This window comes from Dermacentor andersoni, chromosome 3 (assembly GCF_023375885.2).
Source record: "Dermacentor andersoni chromosome 3, qqDerAnde1_hic_scaffold, whole genome shotgun sequence".
Classification (NCBI taxonomy): domain Eukaryota; kingdom Metazoa; phylum Arthropoda; class Arachnida; order Ixodida; family Ixodidae; genus Dermacentor; species Dermacentor andersoni.
The window spans coordinates 26,045,906-26,071,311 of record NC_092816.1 but is presented as its reverse complement, the minus strand read 5'-3'; the positions used below and the strand labels follow the sequence as shown (position 1 = coordinate 26,071,311).

At 49.1% G+C, this 25,406-nt stretch overlaps 1 protein-coding gene and 1 pseudogene across 1 annotated transcript in view; both read left to right on the top strand.

The window, feature by feature from the left end:
• LOC126518727 (cyclin N-terminal domain-containing protein 1-like) overlaps positions 1-25,406 on the top strand; it is a 231,454-nt gene that overhangs the window by 186,160 nt on the left and 19,888 nt on the right. The window contains exon 4 of the mRNA XM_050168499.3: positions 23,083-23,245. Within this exon, the coding sequence (XP_050024456.2) occupies positions 23,083-23,245 (163 nt within the window). The remainder of the gene's footprint in view (positions 1-23,082; positions 23,246-25,406) is intronic.
• LOC126521022 (U2 spliceosomal RNA) lies at positions 24,188-24,367 on the top strand (annotated as a pseudogene).

Here is a 25,406-nt window from a genome sequence, read left to right as displayed (position 1 = left end):
AGTTATTGCCGTCAAACAACGAAAATAGAGTTTAGAAAAACATAGTCCATAATTCTAAATTGATTTAGGCACATCAGTGCCAAGATCGGTGGTCTTAACAACCAAATGCTTTATTTCTGGAAGGCGCGTGGGATGTGTTTTCATGTGGCTTGCTGATTTGTCCTTTGTTTATCTGTCACTTCTTCTACTTCTCTCTTCGTGTTGTTTATTTAACTTCGCATGATTAATAAAAACAATAATAAAGACATACGGAAGGCGCACAAGCCTAATGACACAATATATAATCACCGGCATGAAAATATAATCTATTTATTTTGTGATCTGCCACACGGAGGGTCTGGAAGCTTGAAGGCTATCAAATGTCTCGCGGGCGCGCCGTTGACAGTACTTTCCTATTATGCGACCGCTTTCAAAGATATGAACACGGCGGAACCTTCGACAGTTGGCTGATGTAGGGGGGCGTTGCGCTCGAGGTGCCGGGTTTGATCGAAGCGGCGGCAATTCGATGGGGGCAAAATGGAAAAAAAAAAAGAAGAAAGAAAACGCTCATGTATTTACATTTAGGTGCACGTTGGAGAATCCCAGGCGTTCAGAATTAACCCAGAGTTCCCTACTACGACGTGCGTCATAATGAGATGTCGGTGTTGGTGTGTAAAACCGCGTAATTTGATTTTCCAATACACGGAACTCACTTTGGCGAAGCAGCAAGTTTCACGTCCGCGTGCACGTGAATGCGACAGCGGCGCGTGGCATCCACGCAAGCGGCGGTAATGCGCTGCGACATAGATTGGGACGCGGTGCTTGTAAGCGTGTCGCATCGAAGGAGAGAGCAGAAGTTGCATGGTCTGCCAGCTCGCTGGCGAAACGCGCTCGACGGAAACAAGTTTCGGACGAACGGTGCTGTGTCTGACCAAGGATGTCACGTAATAGTTTTGCGGAAACCTGCAAGGTGGAGAGAAGTAATTAATAAAGGGAAATCAGACATCCAATCAGAGGTGGATGTCTGATTTTACCTTTATTAATTACTTCTCTCCACCCTGCGGGTTTCCGCAAAACTATTACGTCAAACTCTTGCCTTTGCTTCGTGTTGTCGACAAATTCGACTTCGCACTGCCATCTGCTAGCCGCTTGGTTAGCTCAGATGGTAGAGCGGCTGTCCCGGGTTCGAGTCGCGGACCAGGACGAATTTCTCTTCAACTGTGAGGCTTTCCTTTCGAGGAACCCGTACGGGTTTCCTTTGTAGCAATTGCTACGGATGGGTGGATGTCCGATTTTCCCATTATTAACCAACCAAGGATGTTTCACCGCCAAACCTGCAGCTTTGGAACGCCGTCGTGACAGCGCCCCAGCGACGTCCGTTGCCGTCCCCCCTCAGTAAGCGAAAACGACCCGGGGAAGGAAACAAAAAGCACTGTGCACCGGCGGTCTCCCCTCTTCGGCGCCAGACGCCGATCAGGTTTCGGAGAACGTGACTTCAACGAACCGTGAAATTCCTAAAGGGGTTGCGAGAGGTGTCGCCGGTTCCATGGGCCGTCAACTGGACACTGACCTTTGAGAGGGAGAGAGGATCCCTCTCGGTTCAAGTGCGTGGTCGTGAATTGGGGTACCCGGATGGGTGCGATCCTGGCCACCGCGAGGAGGAAGGGAAAAGAGGGGATGGACCCCAACCTGCGCACCGAGGAGCGCCGCACTCTGTATAATACCTGTATAAATTTTTGTTCTTCGTTTCCTCAACTTGTCCTGATGACTGCCCCGGCACGGCACCAACTCGAGATTACGTCGGCCACACAACCGAAGTACCAACAGGGACATGCCACATGTGAACGCTCTGTCATGCTATTGTGATGCGCTGAGAAGCTTGATGCGCTACTTTCGTAGTCATGGCAAACGCAGTTGTTGATATGTCTTTCCACTTGGCTCGGTGTATAACGGCGATTGAACAAGACTGAAATCTCGTACAGTACGCGCGCGATTTTCAAGAGGACGACGAGCGTGTGTCTTGTAACACGTGCTCGGTCCTAAAATAGTACTTTTAGCTGTTTTTATTGTGCGAAATGGTGCACAGAGTGACCATTCAAAAGAACTCCGTAATGATTTCGGACCCTAAAATGAATGGAAAATTTTTCGCACCATCGTCGTGCCCGTAACCATGCAAATACAGCTTCGTGCGTAAGTGGTGCTCTCTCTCTCTCTCTCTCTTTTACTGTTACTGCGATAAAAGGACCGCATGCGAAGCAACATGGCTAATACACTGTCACTCACAGTGGCGCAGCTTCTTAACTGATCGTTGGAACTGTTAATGTTTCACAGATCATTAAAGAGTGGACATACATGCGTAAAAGCGCTGCCGTTGAGTGCACACTAACTTGCTAGTTTAGTTTCATTGTACGGGAATGCATCCTTTTTTCGGAACCAGTGCAAGATTATCAGCATGTGCTGCATTAGTTGCGAAGCAGTAATGTCAGCAGAGTGCTGGCAGCATGCAAGCTGGACACGTACAAAGAAAGCGCCAGAGAAGTGCGGCAACGCAGACTGTGTGGCTCAGTGACAGTGCCCCGTCGAACGACAGTTTGCACTTCGCGCCTTCCAGATACGCTAGCGCCGCCGCGTGGATATTTCCGCAAGCCGGCAGGGGGTGATGGAATTTGAAACAAAACAGCGCGGTTTTCACGGGGACAAGCGGGGAGAAACGACACGGACGAGCGCTGTCGTTTCTTCCCGCTTGTGCCCGTGAAAACCGCGCTGTTTTGTTTCAAATATGTCTTACGAACTCGCCCAAACGTCTGTTTTAACGGGTGATGGAATTCCCGCTCACGCGGTTTCCGCAGCTATTTTGGCGTTTTGGTACTCTTCGATGTGGAAAATGGCAGTCGACGAGCGAAGAGCAACCGCATGTACAGTGTGCCACAATGCACAAATCGTACGATATCGGGAAAAGTAAGCTTGCGCCACTTTTCAAAAGAGAAAAAACGGTAGAAGTTGTGGGCGATCGAGCTCTGCATCGGGAAGCAAGTGAGCGAAGAAATGGTCATATGTAGCGAGCATTTCAACAAAGACAACTTCTTTTGGGGTCACTTTAGGGAGTGTAATTGACTGTTGCGCTGCTCTCAAAGATTCGCTTGATTTTTGTGGCGAGCTGACTGTGAAACTTTGCGTTAAAGAGGTGTTGAAGCCCTTACGAAAGCGGCTGAAGAGAAACTCCGTGCCTTCGCAAAAGATCCCGCAGAAGCAAGAGTGAGGCCTATAGTTGGCCGAAGAAAGTCCTCCACAGATTCCCAAGTTAAATTTAAGTGCGCACGTGTCACTGTTTATAAAATTTTCTGCCAGCACTCGCGCTGTTTAGACAAATACTCTGCGACGTTGCCTGACGCTGCGTCGCGAGCATTGCAAACTAGATAACGTAACTAGAGTCGTTATGTGTGAGAATACAGCAGGCGGTTAATGCACAAGGCATTCGCTGCTTTTCTTTTTTTTTTTTTTTTTGCCGTAGTGGAATGTGTGTATACCGATGGGAGGTTGCGCGCACACGTTTTTGATTTTGTATTTGTTTTGTTTGGTTTTAAAGCATCTCTTCTACAACAATGTTGCCGGAAACAAAGGCCAGGACTACGTACCTGAAGCTTTCATTGATGAAGACTGCGCATCCGAGCTTCCCTACAGCACGCGAAAACGCTAATCGTGCTGGAAACGGGGCGCTCTGGCACACCTCATCGTCTCGCTCATATATTTATTTATTTATTTATTTATTTATTTATTTATTTATTTATTTATTTATTTATTTATTCAATACTGTCAATCCCGTCAGGGATCGTAACAGAAAGGGCATTCAAAAAAGTACACTGACATACAAATATGACAATAATAACGGTTTGGAAATACACATTAATACACAGAATAAACTTATACATCAGTAGCAGTAAAAAATATACAATCAGGTTCACGCTGCAAGATTTGGGTTGGACAGATAAATGTGTTAAAATGCAAAACAAAGGTAGTAACCAAGTGATACTGACAGTAAACAAAATAATTACTGAGATGTAAGTAGATCGTTTTCAACAAGCGTGATAAAAGCAGTTAGTGATGAACTATTAACAGAGCCCACGTTCAAAGCGTTCCAATCGCGTATAGTCTGTGGAAAGAATGAGTACCTGAAAGTGTCAGTGCGGAATGAATACTCGTTTAGTGTGTGTGTGGGGGGGGGGGGGGGTTATGACGTGTTTCCCTCGTTTGAGATTTCGTTATGTATCGTGAGGTATCCAGATTTAATTGATTATTTATGAGTTGGTAAATGGTTTTAAGGCGCCCTAGTTTTGCTCTGTTTTGGAGGGTTAGCATCCCGGCTTGTTTGAGTAGCTCTGTCGGTGAGTCTGCTAGCCTATGTTTGTTAAATATGTATCTGAGCGCCTTTCTCTGAACGCCTTCAAGTTTTTTGATCAGCTTGTTAGTGAAAGGAAACCAAACTACGTTTGCATACTCTAGTACCGGTCTGACAAATGTTTTATATGCTAGTAACTTTATATCAGATGGTGCTAGTCTGAGGCGTCTATTAATGAAAAATAACTGTTTTAGTGCGGTTGCCGTGACTTTGTTAACGTGAGCATCCCATCTGAGGTCAGAGATTAGTAATATGCCTAAGTATTTGTACTCACAGACAGAAACGAGCGGGATGCTGTTTAGTGTGTACTGAAAGAGTGATCTATGTTTTTTCCTAGTTACAGACAATACAACAGATTTATTAACGTTAATAGTCATCTGCCAATCTTCACACCATTTGGTTACTGATGCTATGGCGTTATTTAAAGCTATATGGTCGGCGACAGAGTTAATTTCCTGATATAGCACGCAGTCATCGGCAGAAAGTCTAATGTTGTTAAAGATGTTAGCAGGAAGGTCGTTTATAAAAATTAGGAATAACACTGGGGCTAAGACGCTTCCTTGTGGTACACCTAATGTGACATCAGCTGTTACGGATTTCTCGTTGTTAATTTCGACAAACTGAGTACGGGTAGTGAGGTAATCAGTAATCCAGTCTAAAATTGGGCCAGTTCCTAAAGTTAGTTCAAGCTTCCTAATAAGTTTTGGGTGTGACACACGGTCGAAGGCTTTCAAAAAGTCTAGGAAAATAAGGTCAATTTGTTTTTGGTGATCAATAGAGGTGGTTACGTCATGCACGAGTTCAGTTAGTTGAGTAACGGTAGAAAGTCCCTTTCGAAAGCCATGCTGGAAAGGCGTCAGAATTTGGTTATCTTCTAGATAGGTTGTTATGTGCTTTAAGATGATGTGTTCAAGTAGCTTGCATATTGTGCTGGTTAGTGAGATTGGTCTGAAGTTTGAAGGATCTGATTTGCTTCCTGATTTATGTATTGGTGTAATTTTCGCTGTTTTCCATTCTTTAGGAAGGGTGCAGGATGAGAGGGATTTGTTAAAGAGTATTACTAAAAACTTCGCAATCCACTCGGCATATCTGCGCAGGAATGTGTTAGAAATGTTATCAGGCCCCGATCCTTTTTTAGTGTCTAAATTTAGTAGTAGGTTTAAGACTCCAGTTTCAGTCACAGTAAGGGGCCCTAGTTGCTTGCCGGTGCAGGGGCTATTGCGGGGTGCATTTCCATCGTCTGTAGTAAAAATGGAACAAAAGTAGTTATTCAGTGTGGTTGCAGTATTTCGATTTTCCTCCGAGGCCGGGTGACTGTCATTATGTACTTTAGGATTTAAGTAACGCCAGAACTTCTGGGGAGAATCTTTTAGGAAATTTGTTAGCGTATTTGAAAAATAGAATGCTTTAGCTATTTTGATTTTAGATTTTAAATCGTTAGTGGCTAATGCTAATTTTTCGGCTGTTCGTTCTGATGGGTGGCGTCGTTGCGTTTTTTTCAGTCGCCGGACCTTCCGTTTGGCATGAATTACAGTTCGAGTAATCCAAGGATTATTCTTTCGCGTTATTTTAGTCTTAGTAGGAACAAAATTAGTAATACAATATGATAGAATATTTTTAAACCTATGCCATAGAATTTCCATATCGGTATTAGTGTCATCTGAGAGTTGACGGAACAATGATAGCGCTTCAGATAATGTGTCAAGTATGCTAGTGTCGTCAGCTCGGCTGTAGTCAGGAAATGTTATTGTTCGGGATGAGGGTGTAGTGTAATGAAACGGCACGGAACACATTATTAGTTTGTGGTCAGACAGGCCTTCAAGTACTTCTACATTCGCGTCATGATAAGGGAAATGATTGCTCAAAAACACTAAATCCAATATGTTAGAGCTAGTTCCTTGTACACGGGTAGGTTCTGTTACGATCTGCGTGAGGTTGAAGGAAAGCATCATATCGAAAACAACTTCCGCGCAAGGTGAATGATGTTGCAGTGTACTCCAGTCGATATCAGGAAGATTGAAGTCCCCTAGAAGTATTAGTCTGGTGCTCTTAACATGACGTTGTATATAAGTACATAATAATTGAAATATGTCTGAATCGGAACAAGGGCTGAGATAAACGCATCCAACTATGATGTCGCCACTAGAAAAACAGAGTTTGCAAAAAATCGCTTCCACCCCTTCAACTTCAGGCATTGTAAGGAAAGGGACTTTATCTTTTATTAACAAAGCCACGCCTCCACCACGTGTCGGTCTGTCCTTACGAATTATAGCGTAGTTTGGGGGAGTTATTTCAAAATTGTTAATGTCTTTTGTTAGCCAGGTTTCCGTAATGGCTAGGAAGTCCGGCTCGAAACCCACTAGTAATGATTCAAGGTGACCGAGCTTGTTGACAATGCTACGCGCATTTATGTTCATGAACGTTATTTGGGACGTTGCTGGCGGCGTGGGCGAAGGGTTCGTGCTTCTGTGTCCTGGTTTTTTGTTTGGTTTGAAGTACTTGTAACAAGGCACACGTCTTTTTTTACATCGTCCCAAAAATATAGCTCCCCGTTTATCTTTAGTTTGTCGTAAACCAGAGAGACTTTATCGCCGGAATTTTTTTTTGGTTTGCCGTATTTCCACAAGTTTCTTCTAATGTCGCGAACGCAGGGTGAAAAATCTTCACTGATGGCAAACGCAGTCCCCTTTAGTTTGTGACAATTTCGCAAAACTTTTGCTTTGTCCCTGAAATCTAGAAGCTTCAGTATTATTGGCCTTGTTTTGTTTTCTTCCGGCCTACCTAACCTGTGAATCCGTTCGATCGCGACTTCATCCAATTTCAAGGAATCTTTGACAACCTTTTTATTCACAGAGCGCTCCAGGGACTCGTTATTTTCATCTTCTTCTGACATGCCATAGACTATGAGATTCGACCTTCTGGAGCGATTCTCGAGGTCGTCTAGCCTTTGTTCCAAGGATGACACCACTTGCTGTAAATTGGTTACCTGTTCCGTACATGAGGAAAGCTTGTCTTCTAGGAAACTTAAGCGCTCTAATTTGTTGTCGATTGCTGTTAGTCGTTCTTCTTTTATTTCTTTTATATCCTCTGCAATCTGTTTCAGCTGTCGTGAAAGTTCCGCCATATCGGGTCCAGGGTTAGTCGTCCAGGATATATTGTAAACTTGTAAAATTATAATTGTAAACTGAAATGTTTCCGTGTTATCCGGCACTTTTAACAAGCATTCCGCAACTAAGCCGGTTCATGGAGCCATGTATCTCGTCGTGAATGCACACAGCGTTTATTTTATGCTAGGGCATTGGGGGTACTGCGCTTTGTTTACATCCGAGCGTGACCGATTAACTGCTTCGTGTCAATTCTCGTACATCGCGTATAGATTGCAATCATAAGGAGAAATGGTGACCTTTACGGCGCCAGTTACATTGCAGACTTGAACTTTTATAGCATGCGGCGGGCCTCTCGCGGCGTTTGTCTGCAGGCAGAGTGACTCGACCTGGACATCCGCGCTTGTCTCTCGTATTCCACACCATATTATATGGCCAGCGTTAAACGTAGCCTCTCCTTCTACAACACATCTCTGCATTTTCTTAGCAAGGTCCAGGATCGCGTTTAGAGATACCAGAGGCCCGTAGGCCGCCTGCTTTTGAAGATGCGCACGCTTTTGTATCGCCTCCATCACCTCTATCCCCGCCATATTGAAACGTTATCCGCGCCACCTATAGGCGCTGGAAAGTGTGACGTTTTGAGCGTTTCGTGTACCAATCTGGCAGTGGTGGGCAATACATTATGATTTCACTGCTGTCGACCGTTTCATTAGCTGACAATCTGTCCAGCACGTCCGCCGTTTACGCTCAAACTCCATGAGCGCGATTTTGTGCGCGACAGCGACGGCTTCGAGCGAAGGATCGGGCCGTTCCTTGAACAGATCGCTCGGTCTTGTCGCGCGATCGCTCGGTTCTGCAAATCTAGAATTCGTCGCTCGTCACCCGGAAGTGCTATGAGCGACTAGCCAATAGCGCGAAGCCGGAACTGGATGTACATAACTCAAGTACTTCCGATTGTCGCACGGAACGAGCAAACGATTGAATTTTTATACGTGCAAGGATAAGAACCTACTGCAGGACTTGCAGAAATATCTTATGATGCCTTTTACAGTAAAACACATCAACTTAAGTTAATAAAGCACGCGTCACGCTATAGTTTCGGCGCCTATATTGCTGCCCTCATATCGTTAACACTGGGGCGACGTCGCTTGAAGTCATCGCTCGCATGGGGTTTATACTTTACATTGCAAAGAGTGCTGCCGACCGCCCGTCCACACTAACGCGGCGAAAGCTGACGTCACCCGAATTCACTGTAAGCTGTGCTTCGTTGCGGTAGGCACAAATTAACATCTCGCATCAGACCATAATCTCTTAGGATCAGTCTTGTCACAAGCTTGCCACACTGGCGCTCTTTTCGAGTTTCCCTCAAACGACGTCAAGACTACTCTCTGCGATATCGCTATAAGCGCGTACCACTGCGCCTGCGTGCAATGATCATCACAGCTGACGTTCGCAGTCTTCTTATCCTCGCAGTTCTTCTAATACACGTGGTGGCGCTCACGTTAAATGAATAAAAAGACGCGAGCGCATTGAATGTCTACCTTAAAAGGCACGCCGAGGGATGGCGTCGTTCAGTTCAGTGGTAGCGCATCGCTTCCTAGCAAGGCGCGGCCGTACGCACTCGCCGCCTCTTCCGGAGCCACTGGCCAACGCTACTTCGGGCCAGCCACGCGAAACGGCTCGTCCGGCCACTTCTGCCGCCGCAACGCGAGTACCCATGGCGTCCGACCCAAATTCACGAGCTTCGCAGCAGTCCTACGGAAACGAAGGGCACGCGAAGTCTCCAGCGAGTAGTGGAGGATCGGCCGAATCTCTCGTGGAAAGTACTACGCCGCCGGGAGAGCATCGTTCGTGGCGGGACGCTTCCGAGGACTCGACGACGACCTCCTCATTGGAAAGCGCCAGGGTCTGCGGCCCGAGGGGCAGCGTTGGCCAAGGGCCAGCCGTTCGCGGGAGATGGCTCGTCGACGAGAACATGCCCCTCGTGTATTCCGCGACCTCGGGCGGCTGCCGCCGCCCGTGCGCTCTGTCGGTGTCCGCGGCTATCCTGGGCCTCCTGTGGGTTACGGGAATCACCGCCGTGCTCCTGCTTCGCTTGCTGCCTGCGTCGGCGGAGGGCAGCAAGTCTCGCGAGTGGCGGGACGGGGCGGTCGCGGCTATGGGACTCGGCCTGTTGTTCCTCGCCTTCACGTCCGCCTTCTACGTGGTGTACTACTGTGTGTGCATGCGTCGCCGAATTCCCTATGTCGACTCGAACGAGCCTTCCACTTGAGAAGACTGATGTAAGCACTGTTTTATGCCTTTAGACACGCGCAAGAGCTTGGGTTGTATGCATGATAGTTTTATTTCTTGCTCTTGCTTCGACGCACCTAATTGAATGATTGTTGAACTTATACAATTTTATTCACCTGTTGTTTCGGACCATACGGGACTTGTCTCAACATAATTGCCGCGTGAGTGACCCGACTGATAAGTGGGAACAAAAATAAACCCCATGCTCCACTGTCTGGCTGTGTACTGTGCCGCCATGCTTCTTCCTTTCCGCCTTCGGTCAGCCACGGTGCAGGCATTGGCTGTTGCTCTTTGGTTTTGAGCACAGATCAGTGGCCTATAGTGACCCAACTTGGGTCTTCGAGCGAGCGCCTTCTTTGACAGGGATGGCGGCGTGCGTTTAGGGTGGCACTCTTAGCTATCTGAAAGGCGCACTTCCGATGGTGCGACCCCGTCATGGTGTCTGCACCATCGGGGGCTCGCCTTTCTGACATCGGCCGACGTTCGATCCCACCATCGAACGCTCATTTCCTTTTTGTGTGCTACACGGCAAGACGCCAGCAGCAGTATAACAGCCACGGCCAGCAAATAGCCTAAGTGTTCGCTAAGAAAGCTATGGTTTAAATATGTGGCACTAATCGCGAAGGACCCGCCGTCGTGGCTTGTTAGCGCTAGCAAGTTGAGCAGGCTTGGCAACCATGACGCATCCTGTTTCCGCCAATGCCCTGCTGCTATTGGTGTCACCACACGACGTCACGGGAAAGTGAAGTGTGGCGCCTAGAGCCGCGAAAATTCGAGTGGAGGCTAACATTAGTTTTGGCTCTCTTTTCTATGACATGCTGAACCTAGGTCTGGGGCATGGATGAAAGAAACACAATAGAAGAGGCCCGACGTGACGTTTCTGAAACCGGAAATGTAGCCATGTTGGTGTGCCATCTGCCTTTGCGCCTCCAATCAGCTCGCCGGAGCGGATAGGCGCGAGCTTTGCACTTGCATTGCGACGAGCCACTGGAAGTGTGTGCTGTCGACGCGCGTCAGAACGAAGCCCACGAAACTTCTGTAACAGTTTAGGGAAGCAAACGCGCTCCTGTGCTTTTCCGTGACACTTCGAAGAACACGACGAAAACCCGGGCCGTGATTACTGATGTCTCTGCTGGCTGACACTCGCACTCGTAGATCTTAAACACAATTTTCAAGCTTACGCATCACGCTGCAAAGTCGGCTTGTCTCGCGAAGAAAATGTGCTGCGAGAAAGACATGGGCCGAAGAAACTTATCCCGCTTTTCAGAGGTCCAGAGCAGCAGCGAGAGCTTCGGGAGCGCGGCTGCTATAGCAACGTTGACGTGTGGGGCGCCAGTCCCAGTGCTCCTTCACGAAAAACAGCACGTGGCTTCCGCCGCACTTTCCCCAACACCGTGCCGGCCAGGGCCTCTCCTACGCTTTCCTTCCTTCGTGGTCTGGGGCAAATATGGGGACCCCAGAAAATCGTTGCAGGGCCCCTTTAATTTATAAGGGCGACTAAAGATAAAAGCAATCTTAGCTGTGACTGTGCAAAAATGAAAGACGAGTGGCACCGCCGCGCTGTGAAACTCCCGCACCTGCTCGCCTTGACGTCACAGATTTTGATGCTATCTGTGGATAAATTTTGGTCGGTAAAAGCGCACTACATTGTATTTTCAAAGTGCCGAAGATTCAACTTAGGACGTGTCAAGATCTTTTACAGGACGCTTTTACTGAAAACGCTTTGCAATTGTCAAGTCACACTGACCATACTTTGACAGGTGATGGGAGTTACAACTTGTTGAATTAAAACCAGACCTGATTTGTGATTATAACTTAATTAAGAACCAAAAGAAACCAATTTCTGAGAACTCGTTTCTATGTCTCATGCATTTTCCGCTGAACCAAAAAAGTGAGAGAGGAATAAGAAGGCTGGGACTGAGTATCGGAAGCGCAATCGTGAACATGACCAGCGCGGCATGTCTTTCCGCCCGGACAATAGCAGACGAAGGAATTCATAAAATGTTCACGTATACTGCTCTAGGAAAGAAATGCAGATCCCACGTACTGTGTGAATCCAGGTTTTGCGAAGCGTTTTGCAGGTAGCTCGCTAGGGCGTCTAACCTTCGGCGGTGCGCCTCGACCAGCTCCAACTCTCGTTGAGTTCGAGCTCATTGTGGAGCTTGAACATGCTTGGGGTGAGAAAGTGTGGGTTTGCCTATAGCTGCTCGTTCATTGCGAACGCCTTCCCCTTCCTCTGCGCCCAGTAGTACCCGATTAGTACGCCATTTTCGAGCTGCTCAAGCAAACACCTGAGAAAGGCAGAGTCCCAGTTGGCGCACTTTTAGACAAATCTTCGTCCTCCAGGAGCGTCTTTGAGAGCGTCAAAATCCGGGATGGTCGCTCCTAAATCCCCTCCATGCACCGTTGTAAGCGTAAGCTGATGAAGGGGCTTTAGTCTGTCCAATTTGCTGTGATGATGCTGACATGCTGGAGCTCGGCGCTGCGTTGTTGCACTCGGAATGCGTGTGCAACACGAAAGAGAAGCAGGTCTTGATGCTTGATGAAACAGCCTGGTAATGACGAGAAGGGCCACGAAAGCGCGGTGCGAGCGTGGGAAGGAACGAAGAGGCGGCGCGTTGTTAGACAGTTTTAGTATAGCGTACGCTATACCATTGCGTACGCTAAAAAATAGTGGGTCGTCACTGCGCATGCACTGAACGCTAAACGAAATAGCGGGTACAGCGGGCGTACGCAACGCAAACGAGTTAGCGTTTTTGCGGGAAACATGGCGGCGGTCCCGGCTGCCCGCTTCGAATTGAATTTGGCGTTGCTTTTGTAAAATGCACTTCGTTCGTAACAAATGACAGTGTAAACGGCTTTCGCTTAGTCTCAGGCCGCTTCGACGACAGAGTATTATGGATAACCTCGTGGTGTTTTCGAGATCGCTTCTCGTTTCCAACGAGTCAAAGCCTAACGAAAGAAACGTTTGAGATGTCAGCGCCACCTATCGCTACAAACGCGAAATAGCCGCAACAACGGCATATGGCCTCTGAGATCCAAAGATATTGGCACGCACTAGTTACGCTAGAGGTCGAGGAAGAAGAAGTGTGCGTGGTAGCTGCTGCAAACACGACCTGTAAACGGCTGTTCGCTTAGAACTGACTGACTGGCTTTTCCTCTCGTGACAAACTGGTGGAGGTGCTGGGTACGCATCCATCGTATGCCTACGGGTCCTGAACCAGAAGCTACCGACGCCAGTACCTCGGGGACGGCAGAAATCTATCGAAGCAGCCGTCGCCTCCAAGGTCTTCCACCGCAATACAGTCCCCTGGCAAGCTCCGTGAGGAAGATGTCAACAACTACCGCAAGCCAAACCGAGGTGATCCCAAATGCTCCCGTACCATGCATTCTCAACGCGCCTCGCACGCCTAACCCGTTCCATGGCGACGCCTTTGAGGACGTTGAAGACTGGTTGGACCATTTCGACCGGGTCGCCGCCTTTAACGACTGGGACGATCGCCGTAAGTTGAAGAACGTCTACTTTTCCCTGTTAGACGCGGCGAGAGTATGGTACGAGAACCACGAAGCCTCATTTACCAGCTGGCAGGAGTTTTACCGACTGCTATGCGAAGCCTTCTGCACTCCCGAAAGGAAAGAAAGAGCCGAACAGGCACTGTCTTCGAGGTTCCAAATGCCAAACGAAACCGTCGCCATGTTCGTCGAAGACATGACGCGATTGTTCCGTCGGGCCGACCCACTAATGCCAGAAGACAAGAAGGTGCGTCTGTTAATGCGAGGCGTAAAGGAACAGCTTTTCGCGGGCCTCGTGCGTAATCCTCCTACAACAGTCTCTCAGTTCGTTCGTGAGGCAACAGTCATGGAACGTATGCTTCGGCAGCGCCTCTCGCAGTATGGACGCCAGACCACCATGACTGCTGCATGCTCTCTCGTACCTGCAAATGATGACAGGGAGTCACTTACCGAGCTAATACGACAAATTGTTCGAGAAGAACTGCAGAAGTCCTATGCATCGGCTCCGACACCTCCCAGTGCCGCGGTTCTTACGGATGTCATTCGAGAAGAAATCGGCAAAGTGGTTCATCCCTCGCCACCAACACGACCCGAACCTCCCACGTTCTCGTACGCGGATGCTCTTCGGGCTTGCGCGCCGTCGACGGGCCGTTTTTCGCAGCCGCCTGCTGGGATTTCTCGACGCTCCCCAAGTCCGATCCACCGCACGAATCCGCAAGCGCCTTTTCATCCTGGTCCGCGCAAATCTACAGTATGGCGCGCCCCCGACAACAGTCCGTTGTGCTATCACTGCGGGGAGGCTGGTCACATGTATCGCGATTGCCAGTACCGACGGATTGGTCTGCGGGGATACCATCCGGACGCCCGTTGCCCGCGCTATGGCGAACGCCCGCACGAAATCGAGCAATACTTAGAAAGTAACCGGCTTCCTCCTGCCCAACAGCGAAGACAGTCACGGTCGCCTTCACCTCGTCGGTACGCGTCACCGAACCGTGCTCGACCCGCCTTTGATTCCGCTGGAGTTAACGGTGGAAGCCCGCGCCGGGGAAACTGAAAACGGCGACCTCCGGGGGTGAGGCCGCTGTCATGCGAACCGTCAAATATCCTCCGCCGACGCCATCCCCTCGCGACGTACCACTGACGCCTTCATTCGCAACTGCAAAAAAAAAACTTCTGCTGCTATTACTGCTTCAATCGACGGCTATCCAGTAACTGCACTTGTTGATACGGGAGCTGACTACTCGGTTATGAGTGCCTCACTGGCGACTCGGCTACGCAAGGTGCTGACAGCGTGGGACGGCCCACATCTGATTACGGCCGGAGGACACCTCGTGTCACCCATTGGACGATGCACCGCCAGACTTGCAATTTCTACTTCGACTTTCGTAGCGTCTTTCCTTGTGCTGCTCAAGTGTTCTCGGCTAGTTATACTGGGCATGGATTTTCTCCAGGAATATGGGGCGATCATTAACCTTCGTGACTTGTTCGTGACTTTTTCTAACTGTGTTTCTTCGGATTCGAATGTGGCGGATGAACATCACCGCGCGGCTTTACGCGTGGTCGATGACTGCGTGACGTTACCGCCTCGAAGTAGCATCTTCGTCCTCGTTGAATGCCCCCAAGAACAACTAGGAATAGGCATCGCCGAAGGTAACCTCGCCATGTTGCTGGATCGCGAAGTCGGCGTCGCACGAGGTCTCGTAGAGCTCCAACATAGGCAAACCACGATTCTAGTTACGAACTTCAGTGGCGAATACAAACACTTTGCGAGGCATACCACCATGGCCTACTTTGAAACGGTGGCCGAGTCCAACGCCTGTGCTTCGGTAACGACAATCTCGATTCCGGAACCCAGCGATGTGGACTTGACCAGTCACATCAACGTCAACCCACAGCTCGACCAAAACGAGAAGGAGAGGCTCCTTACTCTGCTATCGTCATTTAGCGACTGTTTCGCCACCACGTCGAAGGTCAAACAGACTCCTTTAATCAAACACAGAATCATCACTGAACCGACCGTCCAACCTGTTCGCCAACACGCTTATCGCGTGTCGCAAAGAGAACAGGATGCTATTCGTCATCAAGTGAAACAAATGCTCGACGATGATGTCATTCAACCATCGACAAGTCCTTGGGCTTCACCTGTTGTATTAGTTAAAAAGAAAGACGGTTCACTAAGATTCTGTGTCGATTATCGCAAACTGAACAAGGTCACGAAAAAGGACGTTTACCCACTTCCTCGAATTGACGACTCCTTGGATCGCCTGCGACATGCCCGTTACTTTTCTTCGATGGATCTACGTAGTGGGTACTGGCAAATTGAAGTTGACGAACGGGACCAGGAAAAAACGGCGTTTATAACACCCGACGGTCTCTATCAATTTAAGGTCCTCCCTTTTGGATTGTGTTCCGCTCCGGCCACATTTCAACGCATGATGGACACAGTTTTATCTGACCTCAAGTGGAACTCGTGTTTAGTCTACTTAGACGATGTAGTTGTTTTTTCCACCACGTTTGAACAACACATCCAGCGGCTTGAGGCGGTTCTTCAAGCTATCCGCACCGCCGGCCTCTCCCTGAAGCCCGAAAAATGTCACTTTGGCTACGAGGAGCTCAAATTTCTAGGTCATATTGTCAGCAGCACCGGTGTGCGCCCTGACCCTGACAAAGCCCTGGCAGTTGCTCTGTTCCCGATACCGAAGACAAAACACGATGTCCGCCGATTTTTAGGGCTTTGCGCGTATTACCGCCGTTTTGTACCCAATTTTTGTGAAATTGCCGAACCTTTGCAACGACTCATCAAGAACGACGTCACATTTGTTTGGGGCCCAGCACAATCCGACGCCTTCCACGACCTTCAGCGACGTCTACAGACACCACCGATACTTGGTCACTTTGACACCGAGGCAGACACAGAAGTGCATACTGATGCTAGTAACGTTGGTATCGGAGCGACACTCGTACAGTTTCAAGCGGGTGTTGAGCGCGTTATTGCGTATGCCAGCCGAACCTTGTCCGCTGCTGAAAAAAACTACTCAGCAACTGAAAAAGAATGTCTGGCAGTCATATGGGCTATCCAGAAGTTCCGCCCATACCTGTACGGACGCCCCTTCCGTGTCGTCAGCGACCACCACTCTCTCTGCTGGCTGGCGAATCTCAAAGATCCTTCAGGCCGTCTCGCAAGATGGAGCCTTCGGTTGCAGGAATTTGATGTGACCATCGTCTATAAGTCTGGCCAGAAACACACTGACGCCGACTGTCTCTCCCGCGCCCCCGTCGAACCCGCACCACTAGATACTGACGACGATTCTGGTTTTCTTTGTACTCTCCCGTCTTTAAACCTTGCTCAACAGCAACGCCAAGATTCCGAGCTCCAGCCCTTGATTGAATACCTTGAAGGAAGCCGCCCACAACCCCCACGGCTGTTCGCGCGTCACTTGTCCTCTTTCTGCCTACGTGGCGACATCCTATACAAGCGGAACTTTCACCCTACGGCAGCCGTTTTCCTGCTCGTTGTTCCCGCTACTCTCCGCGACGACGTTCTACGTGCATGCCATGACGAACCAACGTCCGGGCATCTTGGTTTCACGCGTACTCTCGCGAGGATCAAGCAGAAGTACTATTGGCGAAAACTCACAAAAACCGTGAAGCAGTACGTCAGAAGTTGTCGAGATTGCCAGCGCCGCAAAGTTCCACCACTAAAACCAGCCGGTCTGCTTCAGCCTGTCCGACCTCCTTGCTCACCTTTTGAACAAGTCGGGATGGATTTACTCGGCCCATTTCCCAAGTCTTCGGCTGATAACCGCTGGATCGTCGTCGCCACCGATTACCTCACTCGATACTGCGAAACACAAGCCGTTCAGCGAGCTACTGCTTCAGATGTTGCTAACTTCTTTATCAAAAATATCGTCCTTCGACATGGTGCTCCCGCTGTCGTCATCACAGACCGTGGTACGGCCTTCACTGCCCAGTTGGTCCGAGATATTCTGCAGCTGAGCGGAACAACGCACCGTACGGCAACTGCGTATCACCCGCAGACTAACGGTTTAACAGAGCGTCTCAACAAAACGATTGCGGATATGCTTTCCATGTATGTTGCCACGGATCATAAAAATTGGGACGAACTGCTCCCGTATGTGACATTCGCGTACAACACTGCCCTACAAGGAACCACCGGGTTTCCTCCTTTTCGTCTGGTCTACGGACGCGACGTCACCACTATGCTCGACGTGATGCTCCTACCAACTTCGTCTCAACCTACCGCACCAGATACAGACGCCTTTGTTCAGCGTGCCGAAGCGGCGCGGCACCTTGCGCGGCAACGAATTCTATCCCGACAAAGTCAAGATGCTCGTCGATACAACATATGCCATCGAGACGTCACGTACAACCCGGGAGATCTTGTATGGGTTTGGACCCCTATACGTCAACGAGGCCGGTCAGAAAAATTATTGCGCCGATACTTTGGACCCTACATAGTTTTGCGTCGTCTAAGTCCTGTCAACTACGAAGTTATTCCAGCCGACACTTCGCACCACTCCCGTAGACCACGTTCCTCTGACATTGTTCATGTTACCAGGATGAAGCCTTACCATTCGCGCTGACTCTCATCCACAAACTTTGTGATGCGGCCCCTGTCGTCTCGTCCGTTGTCTTTCTCATTTCTTTTATTTTTTCCTTGTGGCATTTAACATCTCCCCAACTTTATTTATTTATTTATTTTTTTTGGAGGGAGGGGTAATGGCACGCACTAGTTACGCTAGAGGTCGAGGAAGAAGAAGTGTGCGTGGTAGCTGCTGCAAACACGACCTGTAAACGGCTGTTCGCTTAGAACTGACTGACTGGCTTTTCCTCTCGTGACAATATCGCCGGCCAACTAAAATTGTAGAAAAGGTGCGCTGCTTAGCGTACGCTATATTATAGCGTATAGCGTACGCTAAACTAAAGCTGTCTATTGTCCGTCGCGACCAACGCTCATGGGGAAACTTCCTTTTCGATCGCTGTTCGTATAGAGGCAACCGCCGCCAGGTGTACCGCAGCCGAGATGCCCGGATCTAAAATCCCTCAATCATTTAAAAGTACCGACAGGCTTTGATCCAGCCGACAACGCCTGCGATAGGCTGATGGGTGACATGTGACCTTGCTCCGCCCCTTTGCCGCCATGAAAGTTCCTGCGCGCCGGGCGAAGTACGCGCGTTTCGCCTGTTGTGCTATGCACATCGCTGCGATAATTTCGTTCCGGGAGGGCCGAAATGCCTTGTTGCTGTGCGGTTGGGTGCCGAAACCAGACGAAGGATGGCAAGAAGTTATTTTGCATCGCGCGCGGCAAGCAGAGCCTAACCAGACGAAAAGTATGGTTACACAGAATTGCACGGACGGACTTTGAACCGTCGGTAACAGCACGACTATGCGAGGCAAGTAACATACAACGATACAAAGGTGCGATAGAAAGTATACAAGTGCGTGTGTCGAGCGGTGATAGTATTTCACTCGCGTGCATGAATGTTGAGGGCCGAAGTTTGTGGAGATTATTTATTTTAGTTCGCTGTGAGCCCGCTGAATAGATCGGTATGACCTAGGATGCGATGGACCGAAATGCCTTGTTGCTGTGCGGATGCGTGCCGAGATCAGACGGAGGACGACAAGAAGTTATTTTGCATCCCGCGCAGCAAACAAAACCTAACCAGAAGGTAATTCTTGTTGCATAGAAATGGACGGAAAGACTGAACCGTCGGTAACTGCACGACTATGCGAGGAAAGTAACGTAGAGCGATACGAAGGGGCGAGAGAAAGTATACACCTGTGTGTGCAGAGCTGCAGTATTATTTCATTCGCGCGCATGAATGTTCACGGCCGAAGTTTGTGGAGATTACTGATTTTAGTGCATTACGAGCCCGTTGACTTAGCAAGTGCAGTATGACCTAGCATGCAAGTAAATAGTGGGGCAGAAACGCATTAAGTCGCTGACAAATATCCGCATTGCGTTACGTGCGATAAAAAATAAAATTTAGCAGCGAATTCTTCTTTTACACATTCCTGTGTTTGTGCGCGCGTTGTTAACTGCGCTTTACAACATGTCCAAAAAGTAATTTCCAATATCCTAATCGTATTTTGTGCATTGCATATGTGAATAAATATATTCCCAAGTGCCTGCATTACTCTGTTTTTGAAAACGAATACTGCATAGCCACAGCTACTGGCCGTCAAATAATAAAGCGTAATACAGTATATCAAAGTACATTACATACAGCTGCGAGCTCGTTCCTTCCAAGTTTCCCTTACACTCGAAGATGTTTCAGTAATCGGCAATGCCATTTTACTGATGAAAAACACACAACCGCAAATGAACATAAGAAAAACGCCACAAGCGATACACGGATTGCCAGCAAAACTCAGTGCAGTAATAGCTGGGCCAATCCGCGTGCGTTTCGTATAAGGGCCCTCTAATTCTTACGGGGCTTTAGCGGTGCACGGAGGCGAAAAGGGATAAACACAACAATGCGTGTCATAATTCGAGTTTACGCGGCTACGTCGCACGGTTCACGAGAACAGTCAACCGCATTCACACACGCGCACACACTACGCTTGATATTGGTGTGCCGCGATATCAGATCGCGCTGGCAGCCCGAACACGATCGAGGAGACACGCTGACACGATCCATACCGCCTCTTCATCATGTCACGACAGTTGCACTGGCTCGTAGCACTGAACCACAAGACACAGCAGTCGTCGTATAATCGCTACACGACAGACATACTCAGCGGCAAGAAGACTGTTGGTGCACTCGTTTCCACACACACACAGGATGTTGTTTAGTTGCCGTGAGGGTCGCGCGCTTTGAGAATCGCACGTTTGAGCGACGTTATGTCGAAAGTTTTGCGGTCCAAGCGACTGTCAGCCTTCATTTTTACACGACTTCTTCGTTCAATGCAACCGCTATGTGTACGCAGCACATTTATATGCAAAAGATTTCACAGAGCATACGGGATTAAGCGCAAGCAATCACCAAGGCTCGCGCGGTGATTGAGCGCAAACGAACGAAATGTAAACATGCGGAATCGAGGCGATCAAGCCCTCATTACGCTCTCTTGAGATATTTTCTTGGAGCGCTCATTCGAAATAAACGACTAAATTTAGCAGTTCGGGTCCTTCTTTCGTTTTTCGCCACAGTCAGGCACCAGTAGGTTTTATTTCCGCGCGTATGCAGATATTTTTGCACCTCACGAATGCCGCGGCGCCGTGGTTTAGCGTGGGCGCCGTCTGCTACGGGAACTTCCTAGGTGGCGCGCGCGGCAGATGTCGCTACCTTGAAAATTATAGAGGGACCTTACCCGGATCTGCTTACGCGCGCCACCTGGCTCGAGCGCAGGAAGTACGCGAGAATCGGAGGCGAGATAGGGTCCCTAGAAATACTTGTATGTATTTCTAGGGACCCTAGGCGAGAGGTCGGATGACGAAGCTCGAATGACGACCATGCATCGCTCACGACGACATCGCAAAACGCGAGCATACGCCCAGCGGCTCAAGTTCGTAGGCACCGCCAGCACTACGGCGTAGGGGGCTAGACAGGTACGCTCAACATGTCCGAGTTTGTCAAAAATACTTCGCATAACAAAGCGGTGACAGAATACCACTGAAACAACATGCGAAAAAAAGTAAAAAAAAAAAGAAAAACCGGCCAGGGCTGTGTAGAAGTCGGGGGGGGGGGAAACTTGGTAGTCAAAGGGTTAATAGGGGTGCAAAATAATGTTTGTGGTCGTACGCGCTTTCATCAAAGTAGGTTGAGTACACCCTAGAAGCACCACAGACGGTCATGGTGTGTGTCTCTTTGTCGTCGTTATTCATACTTAACGTGAACGCTGTGGAAGCTATGCATGTATCTCGATCATCAAAACGTATCGCTCTACACGCTTTGTGGTTGATGTATGCGATTCTGAATCACAAAGGCGTGGGTGACCCACGTCTGGACAACGAGCACTCTAAAATTAACTGCATTGAGGGAGGCGCACAAAATAAATCAATCATTGTGTAAGAGAGTTCCTAAGTCTTTTAAACAAGGTCTTGCAATGTTCCCGGAGAATCGCCGAAACCAAGACTTGCTGATGTAAGGTTATAAATATATAATACTGGCATACCCTGTAATTGCCTGTGTGATAATATTACCGCAGTATAGCACAACTCCAGAACAAAATGCAGCCGGTGATTGGCGCTGCCTAAGCCCCCCTTCCCCCGTGGACAAATGGGGGGGGGGGGGAGGACAGAGCACGCCTGCCCTTCCGTAATAGACGCTTATGCGTTAAAAGCCCAAGCGTTTTCAAGGCAGCCAATAGTGAGAGCTCCGGTGAGTCTCCAACATCTTAAAGAGACAATTCGTTGCCACTTTCGATCGCTTTGGGAACCACAGCGTCAGCCCTGTGTTGGAAGAGGACTTCACCACACGGGGGAGGTCACCCTCCTGTAGAGTACGAACAGGATCGGCCTACACTCCTGCACAAATCTTCAAAGCCAGTGGCGCTGCTTCTCCAACTCGGGCTGGGTGCGATCTGGCCCTGCAAGCGCTTCTGTCCTGAGTGGAGGAGGCTTCTGGATAGCGTGCGATGAAGAGAGTGTCCTCACGAACGTGTCGAACAGTTATTTTCGGGAGGACTTCGATAGCGTGCAAGGAAGTGTCGCGTATTCTGCTCCCATTTCTGTAAGACAGGACTGATCGACACATGGTGGCATGTTTGGCGAAGAAACATACGCTCAGGCGGAGCGATTGCCGGCCAGATCTGCCAGGCTAACCCCGCCTGTAGCAACATCACCACCACCACCACCACGACCACCACCTCCGGGGGCCTACTGTCGCCTCGGCGATAATATCGCTGAAGTGGATCGTTTCAGAATACGGCCCCAGCTGATGAAATCAATCTGGAGCTCTCACTACGGTTTGCCTCACAATAAGATCGTAGTTTTGGAACGTAAAACCCTAAAATTTTAAGGTTTTAGAACTCCGAAAATATTTTTCAGTACTCCTTTGAATTAATCCGTGTTAGTAAATCACGTTTCTACGTAGAATGTCGGGAGGCTCGCTGTTATAGTGTGCCGAGGCTTGTAAGCTAGAAAATAAAACGGGTGGCGACACCGTCTTGGAGTTCCCGCATCAACTTACCGTGACATCACTAATTTCGGCAGCGCCTTCTGCGGTTTACGTAATTGTTATTCGACAAAGAATGATCAAGCACAGGCAATAGGGGATAGAGTACAATGCAGTACATACAATTAGGCCTACATATGCATGCATACATTAAAGGTATGCACTGGCATCATCTAAACTACACTATATATTGTTGATATTGTTGCACAGCCAGTGCGGTGAAAAGCTATGCATTATCTCTGCTCGCTTATCTCCAGCAGCACAGTGGAAGCTGTGTACAGGACAAGAATATGGCGTATTTGTGGTCACGTGCAATAGTCCCTGTTGGAACCCAAGACTACGGGCAAAAAAGCTTGCGCAGTTTAAGATAACCCAAGGACGCGAAAGTGTTTTGAAATCCGTGACATCAGACTGATGTACCGCACCAAAGTTGCGGCGTTAAAGAAGAAAAAAAAGTGGAAGTTTGGCTTTCAACTTTGTCTTCTAGTAATAAACCTCTTACCGCGAAACCAACGAAAATAGTTTTGAAAAAATACCTTTTGGCTTTAAACCCGGCAATTTCTTTCCTTTCTTCTTGGTTTAATATTTCTTTTTGATTTCTGCAGTCGGAGAAACAAATTTTCCCCTGCACTGTCGTGATTCCTTTTTTCTGTCGCTCCAGGGTCTGGCCAGCGTGGACGTGCGTGACCTGCTGAGTGCGGCTGGTGACTCGTACGGCTGCCACAGCGTGGTCCAGTCCGAGCTTCGCGTCATGCGGACGCTGGGCTATCGCCTCCAGCTCCCGACCCCTCTCGTGTACGCCGAGGTGCTGCTAGAAGTCATAGGTGATCATGCGCACCTGCCTTGCTCCTTCGGAACTGTTCTGCGCATCTTCCGGCTTTTTATTTTCTCAGTCAGTCAGGCTTGGTTCCGTCCACAGGGTCTTTGGAGATCGCGCAGACTCAGAAAATAGGGGGAATATAGTCACTCGAAGAGCTCAGAGCCCTCATTTACATGAATACAGGCAGTGATGCAGGCGCAATTTCGTATTAGAGCGTATGCAATGACAAAGGAACTTTTGCGCAGTGCTAGAGGGCATAAATTTTATAAAGTGTATGTGGGTCCCGCTGTGTGTAAGACGCTGTATGCACATAAATAGAAGGCGAGGCGTGACTAGTCGCTCCTCCACGATGTTGAGCCTCGGTAGATGATGAGGCAGCAGGAGACATACATATCCATGTATTGTTGCAAAACACGGCACGACACATTTTACTAACGAATCCAGGCTCGTGGAACAGCCACGCACCTCATCGCACTTCGAGGGCACGCACTGCTTCACCGTAGCCAAGGCGATCGTGCGTTGGTCGACGTCTCGCAGTGCGGTATTGTTGTGAGGTCACTCGAATACCACAAGCCGTCACACACAACACAGGCCACACAAAATTGTTTCCCCGCAAACTCCCTCTGAAACCTGGCTGTTGCTTCGGTGAAACGTTCCATGTCTGCGGGATCGGAGCCACATGGATGTTTCGCACTTCTCTCCACCTCGCAGTCCTAGCGGGCAGCGCGCTTACGGGACCTCTACCAGGGGGAACGGATGCTGACGTATGCTGCCTGAAACCTACTCTCCCTTTCCCCCCATATCCCCTCATCTTTTATCCCCTGCCCCCATCCCCAATACGCTGCGCCGTGCTCCCATATGGGCTGCAGAATTAAGCGTACTTTCCCTCTCCCAAATCACGAATCACGAGGAACGCCGACAAAGAGAGGGTGGTGTGAACGTGGACATGTCGGACGCGGGTTAAAGTGTAGTATCTTTTCTTTTCAGCTTAATATCTGATGCGCGTTGTATTTGGACCTAAGATATTAAAGTTATTTGTGCAAGTTGGCGGAGTGCTTAAAGCCTACTTCACCTCCATCGCAGGTGGGCCCCTTGTTGCACGATCTTCGGGATCGGCCCACGCATGGGGAGAAATTCTCGATCTACACGGCTCAATAGAGGCGCATGCATTTTTTTTACAGAACCTAGCTACAGATAGTTTCGCTGTAAATGTCGACGTGGTGCTCGACATGTCCAAGATTGCGTCACACGGACTTGTTGGGCCACGGCCAGCATAGAGCGCGCGTCGCGTGTGGCAGAACCTGGCAGAACGAAACGCTGATAATCAGCAACCGTTGCAACACAAACACACACGCACGCACGCGCATGCACGCACACATTGAAGCTTTGCATGCTGTATCCGTCTGTATTTTTCTTACCTAACTTTTTTTTTTGTTCTTCGCGATCCTTGCCTGAAGAATGGAATTCCAGCTCGCCCAGCAAACTAGCCTTCCAAGCTTTGCACAGCATTCCATGAGCTCTCAGTGGAACGTCCATCCACTATGCGGCTCTGAGTTTCGGGAACCACTCCCGCCGAGGTATGCAGTCAAGCTGGCTGGAAGCTTTGCCGGTTACGCTTACGTGAACCCGACGAAGGCGGGTCGAGTCGGCTTGTCGGGCTGGAAACGGATCGTTAAGTTCACGCGAACGCTAGCAGTTCGGACTGAGCGAACGTCGAGGCAAGTGCGGTTACGCAACTTATTGGGCTATTTGGTGTCGAAGCATCTTGTGTGAAAGCGCGAAACGTTTCACAACGAGACAGAAACACAAATACATGGCGACGAGCGCTAACTTGCAACTGATTCGCGCTTTCGCGCAAGAGTTTGGTTAACCCGCCTGAATAGCACTATTCCGATGGAAGCAGACTTCAATATGACGAAGCGCTTCCATCGATCGTCCATCGAGCTCCGCATCGTCACCGCCACTCCCTCTTTCCATTATATCAGATATCATCGAACAACAATAGAACAACACGCAGTAATCTGTTGGGGGGAAAAATCTCTACCCTACCTCTTGCTTCATCTGTTTGAAAAAATTACTACTCTCGAGCGTTAATCTTGACAAAGGAGCCGAGCTGGCTCCGAAACGGCCTGCGCCGCGAAGAGAGAGAGAGATAATACAGAGAA